The sequence below is a fragment of the Pelodiscus sinensis genome, chromosome 1 (genome assembly GCF_049634645.1).
Source record: "Pelodiscus sinensis isolate JC-2024 chromosome 1, ASM4963464v1, whole genome shotgun sequence".
Taxonomy (NCBI): Eukaryota; Metazoa; Chordata; order Testudines; family Trionychidae; genus Pelodiscus; species Pelodiscus sinensis.
The window spans coordinates 85,725,701-85,742,178 of record NC_134711.1 but is presented as its reverse complement, the minus strand read 5'-3'; the positions used below and the strand labels follow the sequence as shown (position 1 = coordinate 85,742,178).

At 44.7% G+C, this 16,478-nt stretch overlaps 2 protein-coding genes across 3 annotated transcripts in view; one reads left to right on the top strand and one right to left on the bottom strand.

Moving 5' to 3' along the window:
- PDE6H (phosphodiesterase 6H) overlaps nucleotides 1-16,478 on the top strand; it is a 42,336-nt gene that overhangs the window by 11,875 nt on the left and 13,983 nt on the right. The window lies entirely within an intron of this gene.
- On the bottom strand, nucleotides 43-10,528 carry ARHGDIB (Rho GDP dissociation inhibitor beta). Of its 2 annotated transcripts, none has more exons than XM_006125876.4 (6): nucleotides 10,390-10,528; nucleotides 6,363-6,551; nucleotides 5,284-5,367; nucleotides 3,673-3,749; nucleotides 1,323-1,386; nucleotides 43-792 (listed from the first exon to the last, which is right to left on the bottom strand). In XM_006125876.4, the coding sequence occupies exons 2-6, from the start codon at nucleotides 6,538-6,540 to the stop codon at nucleotides 593-595; spliced, it is 603 nt and encodes a 200-aa protein (XP_006125938.1). In that variant the 5' UTR covers nucleotides 6,541-6,551; nucleotides 10,390-10,528; the 3' UTR covers nucleotides 43-592. The 2 variants fall into 2 exon arrangements, with proteins under 2 accessions (XP_006125938.1, XP_006125939.1); XM_006125877.4 differs by lacking the exon at nucleotides 10,390-10,528 and adding an exon at nucleotides 7,512-7,665.

Sequence of the window (16,478 nt, the reverse complement as noted above, 5' to 3'; positions counted from 1 at the left end):
AGTGGACGAGCCCCACAAAAGAATGAGAGCCTCACTCAGCAGTGAAGACAGAAACTGACTTTATTCTTGGGACAGTGGTGGCTTACAAGTCACGGTGGCTAATTGAGTCTCCCTTATTGGTTTTGCCTTTAGAGGCAGGCTACATGATTTGGGCACCAGACCAGGATAAGAGGACCATAATGGGATCAGCCATTTAGCATGAGCACATGGCAGAAATAACTGTGGAGGATCATTCTGGAGAGAGGGGGAATTTGCCCTGCCATAAAAGATGTAAAGCTGGCAAGATGATTGTGTTCTCTCAAAAAGGCACTTCATAGATCTGATTTGGAGTACAAGAGGAACAAGCAGATAGAGGGATTCATCCCAATTTAACCCATGTCACAACAACTCTGGGTGTGTTATTTTCAGTGTAGCAGTAGGGAAACACAGAGGCTGTCCATGGGTCTGTACAAAGACCTGCTTTTAACAGAATCTCCTGTGGCAGGAACAAGGCTTAAGAGGGTTCTGGAACTCCCTTAGTGGCAGCAGAGGGCAGCAGGATGCGTGGGTCCTGGGTGTGGCACTCCTGGTGACTAGTGTGGACAGAGTGAGCTCATTCTGTCCAGTCCTTCTTAATGGACAGATTCCACTCCCAGGTGAGATGGTCGTGCTTGTCGTCATCAGTGAAGAAGGACTTGTTGTGATAGGTGCCCCGAGCCAGCATGCCTTTGGGTGCTTCCTCAATAGGCGTCAGGAATTCGTACTCCTCTGGCCGCGGCCCATAGCTGCCCACCATGAACGTCGCTTTATCCACTAGGAGGAAACAACCCACCAGGGAAGAGCCCATCAGGAGGGAGGCAAACAAGAAGAGGAAAAACTGGGTGCATGAATTCAGATCACACGGGAACTGAGGCAGGCTGTTGGGGAGAGGGCAGAGGCAGGGAGCAGACACAGTGCGAGATTTGATGCAAAGGTCTATATATAGAATCTATGTGTGGAATGAGTCTCTCCCATGGGACAGCCTGCATACGAAAGGAAGAAAACTCTGTATAGGGTTGGTTGCTCTGTGGGGTAGCACAGAATAGGCTGTTTCTGCTGGTGTCTGTAGAAAGCTCTATGCAGAATGGGGAATTCTGAGGGGGGACAGGCTCTGCATATAATGGAAACCTGTGTGATGAGCGATAGCACATAACTGTGTCTGTGGAAGGCACGGTGTAGAATGAGAGCCTTTGAACGGGGCTTTTTGAGCTGGGGGGAGCTCTGTCTGGGACAGAAGAATCTCTGTGTAAGGCTGGGAGTGCACATGGGGGGTGGTGTGTTTGGGGGAGGTTTGTCTTACTCACCCTTCACCCCTGTCCGGTAGGTGTGCTGCACATATTTCAATCCAGACACAATGTCGCGATTTACCTGCAAGGGGGAGGGTCAGAGATGAGCCTAATGAGGAGGGTCTCAGTGCAATCTCTGCTGCTCTCCTCTCCTCAGCCACACAGCTCCTACATGCCACTCCTCGGTGCTGGACAAGGCAGAGCAGGCCTCAGGGCCCAAAGTGGAGCAGACATTGCTGAGGGGAGCCCTGGCATTTCTCAGCAACAGGCCACGAGTTTTCACACAGTCTGGATACTTCTGTTTAGCATTGGAGCTCCACCACTCCTTGCCCAGGCCTCCTGGCTGTGTCTAGACTGACAAGTTTTTCCGCAAAATCATCTGCTTTTGCGGAAAAACTTGCCAGCTGTCTACACTGGCCGCTTGAATTTCTGCAAAAACACTGATGATCTCATGTAAGATTGTCAGTGTTCTTGCGGAAATACTGTGCTGCTCCCATTCAGGCAAAAGCCCTCTTGCGTTAATCATTTGCACAATAGGGCCAGTGTAGACAGCACAGTACTGTTTTGTGCAAAAAAGCCCCGATGGCTAAAATGGCGATCTGGGCTTTTTTGCGCAAAAGCGCATCTAGATCGGCACGGACGCTTTTCCGCAAAAAGTGCTTTTGCAGAAAAGCATCCATGCCAATCTAGATGCTCTTTTCTGAAAATGCTTTTAACGGAAAAGTTTTCCGTTAAAAGCATTTCCAGAAAATCATGCCAGTGTAGACGTAGCCCCTGTGTGGCGTGGTGGAGCGGGTTAACAAGTCTCTCAGGCGCATGAAGCACCACATGGGGGCACCCTCCCCATGGGCTGAGGACTGAGGGAGAGTGAGGCAAGCAGCAGGATGTGCTACTCTCCTGCCCTCTCCTTATGCAGCCCAGGTGAAAGTGACCTGGACACAGGGAGTCCTGACATTGTGCCTCACACACCCCCTCACAGCCACCTAGCGGGGAGCAGAGAAGCGGCATTAGGGGAGAGTGAGCTGGGAGAGGAAGGGGGCCCAGAGTTAGAGGTGCAGTGGAGCAGAGTTAGGGGCAAAGTAGCACAGTGCAGGGGTTGGGGAGTCCCTGGGGACCAGGAGCAACGGGGATGCCACATCTATGGAGGCCAGGGGTGCCAAAATACAAGCTCTCGTGGCACCATTTTCCTTCTGGCCAGCCCTGCTCAGGAGGCATGGCAGAGGGGACTGAGGGGAAGGCTGAGTGGAGGAGAAGCACAAGGGTCACAGGTGAGCATTCCCACATTAAATCCAGAGACAGCTGATTGGAGGCACGCGTTCTGTGCAGAGCGGGGAAGAAAGCCTAGGGCAAGGCTACAGCTCACTCCATCATCTCCAGAGCTACGGGGGACTGTGGTCACTGAAGGGGTGGCAAGCTCATTCCCAGGATATGGAAGGAAATGGTTTAAACTAGTTAGCTGGTGAGCATAGACATGGCCCCAAATAATCTCAATATTGCCAAGGAGAGTCACAGCTTGGCTGCATCCTCTGTTTCTCCCAGTCTGGACATACTGCCTCACTGAAGCACTGCTAAATCTGAAAGCAACACAGAGTGCTCTTTCACAGCTCAGAGTTCAGTTTGCTGACCCTGGGAACCAAGGAGAGATTTAAGATAACTAGTCTGGCCATAGACCTTTCCTATCAGCAAGGGTGGGATTGAAGGAAACATTCCTTAGCATAAGGATGCAACTCTGGGGATAGATACCAGTATCTCTAGGCCTGTTTGTAGCAGAAGTGCATGAAAATGGTGGAAAATGTGTCTACATTAATATTTTCACTCCTTCAGTTCTGGTGATTGAACATGCCCCAGATTTTGCTTTTTCTGAAAAATGTACCTATTTTTTAAACAAAAACTATTCCAGTTGCCATGCCATGACCATGCCCGCTTTGCATGCCAGCTTGCTCTTTGAAGTGTTGTGTAGTTTTGTCCTTTGCTGCAAATATTTCACCCACATCTAGGTATTTGTAAAGCTCAGCAATGCTCAGCAGGTCAGCTTTACAGGGCTTCATAGAAAGCTGTTTTTTCCAGCTTTGACTTGTGTGAATTCAAATTTTGCTTTGAGAGCAAAACTTGGTCACAGCGAGTGAGTTTCACATAATTTCATGTACAAGCCATTTCCAAGAATGAATTTTCATTGGTTTTCATGCAACCTCCAATTCACCATCTGCTTCCTCAAGTTCACGCAGCGGGCTTAGACATGTTAGCAAACCTTTCAGTGCACTGGGTCCAAGGTGGTTGGTAACCACAACCAAAACCAGTTACGTTTTTGTGAAAGACTGTGATGACTGACTCATGGCTAGAGCCAGCAACCAGAGGGCAAGTTACTCACTTTGAAATGGATCTTGACTCTGTATTCAACACCTTCCTTTAATACAAAGTTTTCTTTCTTCAGTGCTGCAACATCCCCTGCATATAGAGATTCACACAGTTAGTCCTGCCACAAAGAGAAGAAACCAGACTCTCATCCAGGAAATGGATATGCCCTTCCATCATCTTTTTTGATAGGGTACCTGTGAAATGCACATACATGTGTGTATATGAAAGTTTCTTTATGAATGTGCATGTATACAGGTATATGCATGTTTGTGTATATATATATACACACAGATATATGCATGCATGCACATACATGCTCATCTGCATACACAAAACATGCACATGCTTGTATGTGTTCATAGGCATTCACAAAAGGCATGTACGTGTGTGTGCAGATGCACGTGTGTGTGTGTACATGTGTTTTGCCCTCATGTTACTCCAATGAATCAGGTGCTTAGCATGATCCCCTATGCACCACATGTTACCTGTTTCACTTGTGCAGAGCAGTAGTTCTAGAGAGATAGGACATGTCTCAACTGGAAACTCAGCCGAGCTGCTCAGTGTGTGGCTTTGCAATGTTGTGCGTGTGCTGGGGATTTCAGTTGAACAGGAAGTATCAATGCCTTGCCAGTCCTGACTTCCTCTCTCTGATAAGAAGTCCATATAAGGCGAAGCATGACTCTCTCACCATGTCCCCTGAAGTTGGAACTGCAAAGTGGCTTGATTCTGCCATTTCAAAATGGCCTCTTATTTTAACATGTACCCATGTCTTGTGTTGTTAAGAGCTAGCTGGATAGAAACCAGAGCAAGAGCCTTTCTCTTTGTTCAGGGAACTCTAAGGCCTATAATTCTTAAGAGATTTCCAAGCTCTTCTGGAGAGGAGTTGAAGAATGAGACCACAGTTATATGCCTTTATTGGGTCTTACTTTCTTTTTGCTAGAATTGTACTTCAAATAAAAAACTAGGCCCAAGATCTCCATAGGGGATATTCCCTAGGACAGTGGTTCTCAATCTTTCCAGACTACTGTACCCCTTTCAGGAGTCTGATTTGTCTTGCAAATATCACCTCATTTAAAAACTACTTGCTTACAAAACCAGACATAAAAATACAAAAATGTTGCAGCTACACAGTCATGGAAAAGTTGCTGACTTTCTCATTTTTACCCTATTATTATAAAATAAAGGTATTGGAATACAAATACTGTACTTATACTTCAGTGCGGCACTTGAGTCTAGTTTTAACTTGTAAGCCCTGTCTACAGCCCAAGCCCCACCACTCAGGGCTGAAGCATGTAACTTAGTTTCAAGAAATCCCTTGTGGTGTGGGGCCTCAGGCAATTGCTCTGCTTACTCTTAACTTGCAAACCTGCTAAACTCATTCTATGACCCTCCTGGGAGTTACAAGCCCCAGATTGAGAAACACTGATCTAAGTGAGTTAAGTTCTCTCTTGAAAATCTCTGTATGCCCTGCAGAGTACACATCCCCCAGTTGAGAGCAATTGCCCTAGGGTTTACATCACCTTCCTCAGCATCAACTTCAAATAGGAACTAAGGCTCTGAAATTATTCTGAGGCTGGACATCTCATCATTCCCACATGTGACAAAGAAAGGAGTCTTTACCTACCAATAAGGTCCATGGTGATTGGTCCTGGAGCAGTGTCACATACCAGGGTAAGCCGTGTGACTACCACATTGGGAGCTGTTGGGTCTGTAACATTGGAAAGAGGAGTCCGGTTGGTTTGCAAAATCAAAATGTGGGAGAGGGAGAGGACTTAAGGAGTCCAGGATGACTTCTTCACCTCCCTGTTTAAAGACTGCTCTCTAATCATACAAGGAATATTAACTGGGTCCTCTTAGGAAGATAGAACCATGTACCTCACCCAGGCTATGTCTACATTATGGGGCTTTATTGGGGAAAGGTATGCAAATTGCGCTCTGCAATTTGCATACCTTTTTCTGATAGTTTTTTCAGAAGAGGCTTTTCTGAAATTTTGCCCATCTACACTAGGCCAAATTTTGGGAAAAAACCCTCTTAAGGAAGAGCACTTCTGCCTCGTGGGAGGAGGAAGACAAGGCTTCCAAAAGAGCATGTCTTCTCTTCCAAAAAAAAAAAAGGCACAGAAGAGTAGATGCGTTCCCTGGATGCAGAGGAGTTTTTTCCAGGATACCAGAGGAATTCCGAAAACCCCCATAGTCTAGACATAGCCCCAATGAGAACCAGTCCATAAGCCACATCCAGTAATCTCATAGGTCTTTTCCTAGAAGAGACCCTGAGGAACATACTTTCCACCACATGATGCTGCCCTTGCAAGAACTAAACCAGGTATAGCTGCCAACTTGGGTCCTTTCAAGCAAAGTTCCCCCTTGGACACATACCTGAGACCACGGATCTCTCTCTCAGTAGGAACTCTCCCAAGCACTTACTCATACCTTCACATGCCTTGGCCCCATCCCAAATATCCCCATCCATAGACCTGACACTGTAGACCCTATCTCCATTTGAGCCCACTCACCCCAATATATCTGTTAGCTTGTTCCCATAACTCAGCAACAGAAATGCATATACTTACTAGTCCCTCCCCATTGGGGACAGCCTCAGTCCTTCCCCACAATGCATGCCACTAAAGGGTCCTCCCTCTACCAGGACTGGACACACATTGTCCTGTCTCAGTGAGCCTCGCCTATCAGAGAGCCACACCATACCTGTCACCACAGGCCCATCCCCCAGCAGGGATTTCTTGTACTTAGCGAGGCTTTCATCATCCTTGTCCAGCTCCTGCAGCTCCTGAAGGGATTTCTGGGGTGGGGGCTTGTAGTTGAGTTTGCCATCCAGGTCCTCCTCCTCTTCCTCCACATGCAGCTCTGGGGTTTTCTCAGTCATGGTCTCCTGGCCTACAGAGGGCAGGGCAGCCAGTCAATGGCAGGACAGAGGAGGTGAGTACCGGTGGGAGCATACTTATTCTCTGGTGAAAGCAACTCAGTCACCAGGGCTGTCTCTCAGGCACCTGGCACCACAGGTGCTGGAACTAGGGTGCTGTTGCACTTTCAGGCTTTCATCACATACAGGGTTTACAGTTTGATTCAATGGCTCTCAGCACCTGCACAAATTGTTCCAGCACCGCTGCTTTGCAGCAGCATTAAATTCAATGTCATAACCTAATGTCACAGCAAAATGCTCAGAAATCTGTGGCTTGAGTGTTGAATTAGTCTGTAGGTGTAGTTTATTTATTTTGAGTGATCCTGTGGCACCTGAGAGACTAACTACAATATATAGAATCATGAGCTTTCAAGGGCAAAAGCCACTTCTTCAGATGAATAGGTTTTACTCACAAAAAACTAGACAGTGCGTGGTCCTGCCATGAGGACAGGGGACTGGGCTCAATGACCTTTCGAGGTCCCTTCCAGTTCTAGGATTCTAGGATAACTCATGATTCTATATATTTTGGTTAGTTTCTAAGGTGCCACCGGACCACTTGTAATTAAGGTTACAGACTAACATGGCTGCCCCACTTAAGATTCTTTATTTTGATACAAATATGCTTCCCTCCTTTTCCCTCTTTCTTATTTTCCCTCCCACCTTTACCGCATCTTTTTTAAGTGCCTCCAGGAGACAAACAAATTAGACTGAAACAATGACATTTTGTACCTAGTCATCATGCATGGCCTTGCCCAGCCCTACAATAACGAGCCATTGCAAGTAGCCCCAGCACTCATCCATGATTACACATTAAAAGCCACTGTCACATATAGAAACATGGAGGCAAATAAAGGTAATTAAGGAGAAAGTTTAACTTTCCTGATGGGTTATAAATAACACTTAGAAATGCAGAATTTTAAAAGTAGAGAAAATACCTGATAATGATTCTTAACTGAACTGGTTAAATAAACTCTCTTTGCTCAAGAAAACGAATCCTACTAAATCCAGATGTACATGCCCCAAACTTTCTCTGCTGTACACCCTTGAAAATAGCTCGCTTTTTGCAATGACCAGGTCCACTTCCTGTGCAGGAAGGAAATATGTGGCCTGTTCCTATGACAACACTTGCCCCAGCTGCACATTTATCTGTGCAGTGGCATTTCAGCAGTAAAACATCTCTTCAAGGAGAGAGGAAGTGAGAACTGAAGACAATGAACAGTTGTCTCAGCACTGGCTTTGACAGGAGCTGTTCACTGAAATTCCTTTTCCATAAGGACAATGGTTGGTTCTTTCCCCATGGAATGCTGGGATTGACCTGGACTTTGACAGCCATTTCTGCAGTTGGTATAAATCAGTGCAGCTGCACTAAAGCCATCAGTTTGAGGAATGAACCTGTTCTAGTGCTGCACAGAAAGAAGTAAAGGGAGGGAGGATGAGTGGATGGTTGAAAAATGACTATCTGAGAGAACAAGGTAGAGCAAGGGATGAATGGATGGAATAAGGAAATAAAGGTTGAACAGGTGAGTAGATAGCAATGTAAGTTCTGCCTTAATTAATCAGAAGACAGGACTATCTAGTCTGGTGTGTGGTAGTGGCCAATTCTGATGCTTCGAAGCAAAGTTAAAAAAAAACAGACACTATGTCATAGCCAGTGGTGGATACTACACATGGACCAAATCATTCTTTGCTGTGTTTGTCTGATTTGTCCTAAACATAATGGTCATTCATGTTAGCGATTGACCATTCATTATTGTGTCATGGGACAGCATGAAAGGGGGAATGACACACTTCCATTTTACCCTTAATTATTTTAAATTTCTCTATGAATTCTCCTCTAAGACTTCTCCTTGCTACACAGGCAACCCTAACATTTGCCCACTCACCCAATGGATGTTGATGATGATAATAATGTACTTTACTTGCTCATCAAATCAAATTAAATTAAATTAAATTAAAATTGAATCTCCTGGGATGAGATTGGGAATAGGCTGAGTAACAACTCAGCTTGGAAGCTTCAGTCCTGACAAGCAGGATGGACCATGCTGGCAGATGCCTTTGGAACTGTTAAAGTGATAGAGATTTAACTAAAGACCAAGGAACAGACTGATTTGGTCATGCCTTCGTATGGATAATACATATTCTATGAGTCAGCATTACAGTTAATCCTTTGAGTGAGTCTGCAGCTATCGGAGACAGCCTTACCAATGAGGAGAGGATCAAATTTTCCTATTGGTGACTTCACTGTAGCTGAGCTGATTTCCACCAAATAAAAAAGTGGTACTGGGAGCCTGCACTCCATGAGGAAAGAGGAAACCCCAGCCTGTCCCTAAACCTCCCAGAGATCTTAGCAAGACATTAGGCAAGCTGGAAAGGCAGACTACCCAATTATCTGAATAAGCAGGATAGGATACCATCCTAGCTCATTTGTATGCCCACATCACTGCTCTCTACTAGATGGAGTAGGTCAGACCCACACATGAGTTTTCCCTCTAGAGTTCAGAGTCCCAGTTGTGCTCTCTGCAAAACTCCCATTAACTTCTGTGAGAACAGGATTGGCCTTCTGTGCACGTGGGTGAGATCACTCACTACTGCCACCTACAAAATGGAACACATCAAAACTTCTCCTAGACACGGCATTGTCCTCCATCTTGTTTGTTAGTGCACACCGGTATGGTGGTACCTCACTGGCCCATCAGGAAGGGCAATGTCCCTGGGACTCTTCAGATAGACTGTATATACACTGAATGGCCACTTTGGCAATAAAAAAAAAAACACCAGAAGAAACCCTTAAAACACTTGTGGAAAGAAATTAAAAATGTTTCCTGTCACTACCACTTTCTCTTGCTTCACCCACTCCTGCAGATTCTTTGCTCCTCCCACCTTCTGTGCTCCTGCCCTGTCCCTTGATATCTCCTCCTCTTCATGTTCTAGATTTCAAATTGTGTCGATGAGGCCTAAGGCCTCATCTCTGGCCCTAGTGGAGAAACAGTGGGCCAGATTCAGGGAGCTCCTGCCAGAAAGGGACAGCCTCAAAAAGCAAAGAGCAAAAGCACCCTAAGCATTGGCATCAGCCAGCCACCCGGAGCCACTTTGGCAGAGTCCAAAGGCTGAAGGGGTAGGATGTTGATATTTCAGAAGTGCTCACTGTAGTTCAGAGGGAGCCATGCTGACAAGAGGCAGCAAGCAAAGAAAGACCTTATTGACACTCCCTTTGCTGTGTAGGGTGTCTGCCCTGGACATAAATATGGGGCATTGGCTGCAGACCAGCCATTTTACCAGTGCTTCTTAAGAGTATTGAACTCATGTATAATGTAACCATGAAACAGGGCTTATCTACCTGAGAATGAGGATTTGGCAGAGAGAATGCAATGGAATTTTCCACGATGAAAGGTAAACTACTACTTCTGTCAGCCCTGTCCTCCAGGGATGAAAGACAAAATACCCCATTGCCTGAGCAGGCCTCTTTGGAAAACAAAGCATAGCAAAGCATAATTTAACATGAGAGCCTGGGCAGGAAACAACTTGCATCACCCTCCCTATGATCCTTCACAAGCATACCCCAGCTTCACTGACAATGCAGTACAAGGCTGAGCTGTCACTGCACAGCCGTCTCCTCTTTCGCCGCATTGCTGTCTGACTTCCTTTTCTGGTGCAGCCATGGCCATGCTTTGCATATCAGACCCTTTCCTATTGTAAAGCTGTGCAGAGCCTTGCTCCCTCTGCCCGAAAAGGAACAGACTCAAGCTGTGATAGCACAGTGGGAAGGCTCTTTTCCATATCCCCCTCCCCCAAGTTATCTGAATTTCTACTTACTGGCTGGCGTCTGCGTCTAGGGTTCCTCTCTGCTCTCTGCGCTGAGTTTTGAGCTTTGGCAGTTAGAGCAGGAAGGAAGTTGGAAAAAAAATAATAAAAAACCCCCACACACTTGAAGAGGAAGCCCTGAGCTAGCTGCACAGTCATTGCTTGTGCTGCAGTGCTCACTTTATCTGGATCCTCCTACATCTTGATACACTGGGTCTGAGCAGCATCCTTTCCCACTAACAGCCTGTGTGTGTGCATGTGCAATTCCTGTGTGTGCCTGTATGTGTGTGGCTTTGGCTGTTTTGTATATCACTGTGTATTGTACCTCTTTATTTGTGGGTATAGCAATGTATTTTTGCATGTATTTCTGTTGATGTGTGCATGCATGTACTGTAGTCCTGGTTCTTCTCTCAAATTAGTTTTCCACTGGTGTAGTTCCATTTATTTTTAAAAGTTTATTCCTAGAGGAGGGGCTGATATATGGGTGTGTGCCTTACAGAAGCACTCCATATTCTCCAAATGTAAAGATGTGTTTAGTTTTCCACTTAAAGCACCGTGTGAATTCTTAAATTAAGTCCTATAATTGACAGGTAACTGCTTTTGCTATTAAATATACTCTGGATTCTGTAATTTTACTTCAACTCATCTGATGAATTGGGTTTTACTCATGAAAGCTCGTGATAGAGTATATTTGTTAGTCTCCAAGGCATAACAGGACTGCTTTTTCTTTTTAAAGTTACAGACTGAGGGTATGTCTACACTACCCCGCTAGTTCGAATTAGCGGGGGTAATGTAGTCATCCGCAGTTGCAAATGGAACGAGGTGTACAGCTAGTTCGGATTAGAAGCCTAATCCGAACTAGCTAGTCCGTGCCGCGTGTAGTCGCGCGGCATGGGGTCCGACCTAGCCGGCATTTAAAAATGGCGCCAGCAGGCTTCATGCAAATGAAGCCCGGGAAATTCAAATCCTGGGCTTCATTTGCAACTGCGGATGACTACATTACCCCTGCTAGTTCGAACTAGCGGGGTAGTGTAGACATACCCTAACACAGCTACCCTCTGAGACTTTAAATTAAGCATGGTAATTGGCAGGAATCATGGGACAACTTCAAGAAGGAGAAACTTTGATTTTTCTAGGTACTTTTCACACTCTTTTGAGCCTGCTTTTCAGACATGTAGAAGATTTTAAATAATTTCCTCTTTGACATATCAATAAAGAATCTGTCTTTCTCTTCCAACAAAGAACCTCCTCATGAAGTGCACATCTAATGGCTCACAATCATAGTCAGAGGTCAAATTTTCATCTGACCTCATCCTTTTCCCAGATACAAACACATTAAAACCCCTCCTGCTGTGTTTACAGGCACACACTTAGACTGTTCAAGAACCTGTGAGGGAGGGGTGGATGCGTGGGCACAGCTAGGTAGATTCCATAGTCCATGCAGCTGAGATTAGAGTTATTGTTTCTATGTGAGTGTAACTATAAAGAACTGGATGTGTGCCCTGGGGCTGATTTTGTGTGTTGGAATGGAAAAGGCTGTTTGTTGTGGAACTACAATCTGAGGGCCAAATTCTAGTTATACTGGTGCAAATCTAGAGTAAATTCACTGATTTAAATAGATTTACTCCAGATTGACATGGGAACAGCAGAACAGAATTTGGACCTGTGAGTGAGCAGTTTCAAAGGCATGTGAAACTGTTGTGAAAGCAAATGTCACAATTGCAGAGTTCCTTGATTTTTAATGATTTTGTGTATAGAAGATGTACCTTAGCAATTTTAAGTTAATTGAATTTTGTTGATGCTCTTTTTTGGGAGGGGAGGAAATATACACATCTGTTTGTGATGCAAGTTTGTGAATTTAAGTGTATCAGTGAGCAGATATCAAGATGTATGTATGAGTGTATATAGATATAGGAATGTGCACATGCAGCTGTGTGTTGTTATAGGTATGTGTTTATGATGTACATTTAACAGTGTGTGTGCAAGAATGTGTGTATGTAAAAAGCCGATCATACTCTCCTGAGTACACAATTCATCATATTGAGAGAGACTAACAGTTGAAGATTGACTAGCCCTCTTTGAAGAAAGAGATTTCTGTGACTATAATAGCAGATATAGGACTGTGTGATGGTTAGATCTCCCAGTGACAACTAGACTATTTCTCCTACTGAAACCAGAAAGGCCAATCTCTTATCAATACATTTCATTATTTTTAAGTGAGAATCCAGATGGTGTGATGGTTAATATTCAGGGTTTGTCTCTGGAGTTCTTAATTTTCTGAGTCAGCTGATTCACTTCTAATCAACAGGCAATTGACAACATATTGTAAGTAACTACATTCTGCTGTCCTGAGTTTATTTGGATATAATTTGCTCTTCATTTTGTGTCTGAAATTTTGCATAATGTTGCTATATGCCTTTTAATGCCTTCCTTATGTTCCACCCCACAGGTAGGTTCATTTCAGAAAGGGATGAAGTGATCTTTATATTCTGTCAGGTGTAAGTAGTGAACCCCAGAAGTAGTTAATACTGCAAGTCGATGTCTGTCATAACCTTTTATTTTCACATGCTCTCAAGTTTTCAAACTATTCATCACTGAGGCTGAAGTTTTCCATTTATGGGCTCTGACACAAGGGGATTGAAGTTAGAGCAGAGATTCCAGCATTTTTGAATGATGAAACAATATAACGCCAATGTGCCCACGAAAGCTCATGATACCGTCTACATGTTTTGTTAGTCTTTAAAGTGCTACCAAACTATTTGCTGTTTTTTAATTTCAGTGAGATCACCCTCTGCAATGTGGTAGGGGGGGGAGGACTCATTGTCCCCTCTCCCCAGGGTTACAGGTCCTCATAGTACATTATTGTAATTTGAAAATGCAATGTCATCATAAATGGGCATCATTCAAAGGCCCTTTCTCCCTCAAACACACTTCATTATGAGGTCACAGAGAAATTACTGGACCTATGATGAACTCGACTTGGTGTTTAACATGGATGCAGAAGAATAAATTAAAAATATTATCAGAAAGAAAAGCTTCCATAGGATTGCATTTGTTCAATACAAAATCATTAACTCCATGAGTATCTCCAGAGTCACAATGAAGAAGCTACTTTTTTGTACTCACATGAAGAATGAGTTAAATGCATACCTTGCCAGGAAAAAACTCCAGCGTGTGTAGTACTGCATGTTGTTACATGGCATAATCAAGCTGCTGCCTCACACTGTTCAGTGGAGTTTCTTTATAGTCCCTATTGGGAGGCTGACACTAATATTTTCTTCCATGCCATCAATCCCAAAGACAGAGATGCTATTCAACTTTAGATATTTGCACAAGACACAGATCTTCTAGCACTCTCTGTGATATGCTACCCAAAAATTGAGCAAGTTTCTGGTTTTGTGCATCCTGCTGTGCAACAGAATTGAATTATATCTGTCAGAGATGTGTTCTCATCACTCAAGCCACTAGAAGACACCATACTGCAAGATTTCCATGCCGTTTCTGAATGTAACACTACTGGAAGGCTGGCTAGAAACATCAAATTATCTTACTGAAGGCATTAAATTCAGCCGCCAGACTGGTGCTCAGAACAGCTGGAGAAATTAATATGCGAAGTTTAGTATTTGAAGACCAACACTGCGACACTCACAGAGCTCCATTGGTGGAAGTTTTCCAAGAAGCAAACAGAAAAATTGCCACTGACAAGAGATGCATTTACCTCTGCTATCAGGAAGACAAATTATCAGGTAATAATTATCAGGGCCCAGAATGATTAAGTGCATTCAAAATGACTCTCCCCTATCAGGAACAAATGAGTCTTGGAGAATGAACTAATCACACCAGTTGTGTTTGGAATACTAAGCCCTCTGTACTGAATCCTTCATCTAATCAAATGGTCATGTGCAAAGAAGCCAAGATGCTCATTATCCTGCAAATGTTTGGCCAGCAACCTGCACACCCGGCGACATGCGAAGGCAGAACAGATGAGAATTAGCGTGACAATGCATCTATCAGTGGTGCCCTAGACAGAGACAACCCAGCTAATGACTTTGATCAGTGAATGTTTTAAGTCTTATATGTCAAGACTAACTCCTCTAGGATTCCCAAAGATCAATGTCTTTTTTATGTAAGCAATGCATCCCGGTGTTAAAGTGTAATTATCACAACATTGACATTTAAACATTTTCTCTGATGTATATGTACAGAATTGTTCTAGGCTTTTCATGTTCAGTACCACTGAGTTTGTGGGCGAAAGAGCTTTCAAATGATACCCAACTTGATCCATTTCCAATGACATTATATTATCAAAATTTCCACCAACAGGGGGCACTGGAGTTGGGCATCAGGGATAGTGAATGCCTCCTGTGATACTACAAAGGGTGACACCACTGACAGGATGATTCTGTAGATTTTTATGAATCAGGTGACACTTCCCTCCCCTTTTCATCACTGACTTGCTCACACCATGGAAGTGTTCTCTATTGGGCTTCCAGGCTAAGGTAGGAAGCCTCCCCACTAAATACAGAAATCCCCCTGTCCCAGGAAAAAATATATAGTATCACTTGGACTGTGTTTCTCTGGTAAGCTACTGGCCTACCTCTGTGGGATTGACGAGAGAATTTGACCAAGCAAGTGAAATTATATAAATGCATATATGCTATACAAGTCAAGTCCCCAGCCCGCCTGAGGAATTGTTACTGTTCCTCATAGGAACTTACAAACATGTTTCCCTGTTGTTACACTACTTCATTCACTATTTTATGTGGCAAGTGAGAGTGACAGAGAGATGAATCCCTTGCTGTAAGTGCAGATGTACACAATGTGAGGGCCTGTGTATAAGAATGGGTGTTTGTTAATATGTCTGAACACTGCATGTGGTAGGCTGAAGGTCACAGAGCATGTGTTTAGCAAAGATGGGAGGGGACACACATGGAATGGTCCAGACGCACAGCACACGGCAGAGGACTTCATGGGTTTCCTGACCCATATTACTGTAGGTTTCCAATGGCGATAGGTTCCTGAAATTCATAGGGGGATGAGACTGCAGGTGTTTTCCGTATTGGGTGGCACGGGGGTCCAACAGTGTCAGGTGGGAACCGGAGCCCAGAGGAACGTGACTGTGTGCTCCATCACTCCTTCATGTTCTCAGGTATTTCAAGGAGAGATTTGCTTGAGTGAGGCATGGGGAGAAGATTGTAGACTTAAAGCCTGATTAAGCAGCTTTTAGGCCAGCTAACGCGGCGCTAATCCCATAACTCTCGTCCCTAGCTCAGAGGTGAGGAAGGAAGACATAGGGACCCTAGGCATGTGCTGGGGAGGGAGGGCAGGTGAAATGAGAGGGTGGCTCAACCAGGGGGAAGATTAAAGTGTGGGTAGGAGCAGCTAGGAGAAAGGGAAAAATAGGGACCTGGCAGCATTCCCTGTAAGCTAAACGTTTGGACTGCCGTCCAGGAGAAAACCATGTGCCACCCAGTTGATTGGCAGAGCACCCACAGTGCCTGCAGCCCACAGCATGTGTTTCTACAGGTGGTGCCCATCTGCATATACCTTAGTGTACATAACAAAATGTATTCCGCACATGGATGGAAAACATTAGAGGGAACAGTGAACCTGAGTGGAGACACTGAGAAAAGGCAGAGTGGAGTGAGCAGGAGAGAAGAACACTGCTGTCTGGTAAGGGAAAGTGGGGCCAAAGACTACAGGTATATCTACACTACCAAAAAAAATAGTGTGTTCTTAACACAGGTTAGCTAACTCAAGTTCAAATGGCAGCCAAGACACAGAAGCTCAACTTTTAGTGCAAGTTAACAGTTGAAGCTTAAGCCTATAAGGCAGTGGTTTTCAAAGTGGGCCACAGGCCCGCCCAAGTAAGCCACTGACAGGCCCGTGCCACTTTGTACCTAAAGTGTCCATAGCCATGCAGCCTTGCAGCTCCCCTTGGCTGCATTTAGCCATTTCCAACCAAGGGGAGCTGCAGGATGGTTTAGCTTCACTTTGACTTGACTTTTTGAGGAGTGCCTTCCAGCCCAGCATTTCTATGCCCTTGGACACGGGCGGGCAAATTCCAGCCCATGGGCCGAATCTGGTTTGCAGGGTTAGGC

Excerpts from the sequence above, each read along its gene's own strand:
- ARHGDIB (XM_006125876.4), bottom strand. The coding sequence starts at position 6,540 with ATGACTGAGAAAACCCCAGAGCTGCATGTGGAGGAAGAGGAGGAGGAC. Across the intron at positions 1,387-3,672 it reads GAGTCAAGATCCATTTCAAA|GTAAATCGCGACATTGTGTC; the intron begins GTGAGTAACTTG and ends TCCCCCTTGCAG. Across the intron at positions 793-1,322 it reads CTACCGGACAGGGGTGAAGG|TGGATAAAGCGACGTTCATG; the intron begins GTGAGTAAGACA and ends GTTTCCTCCTAG.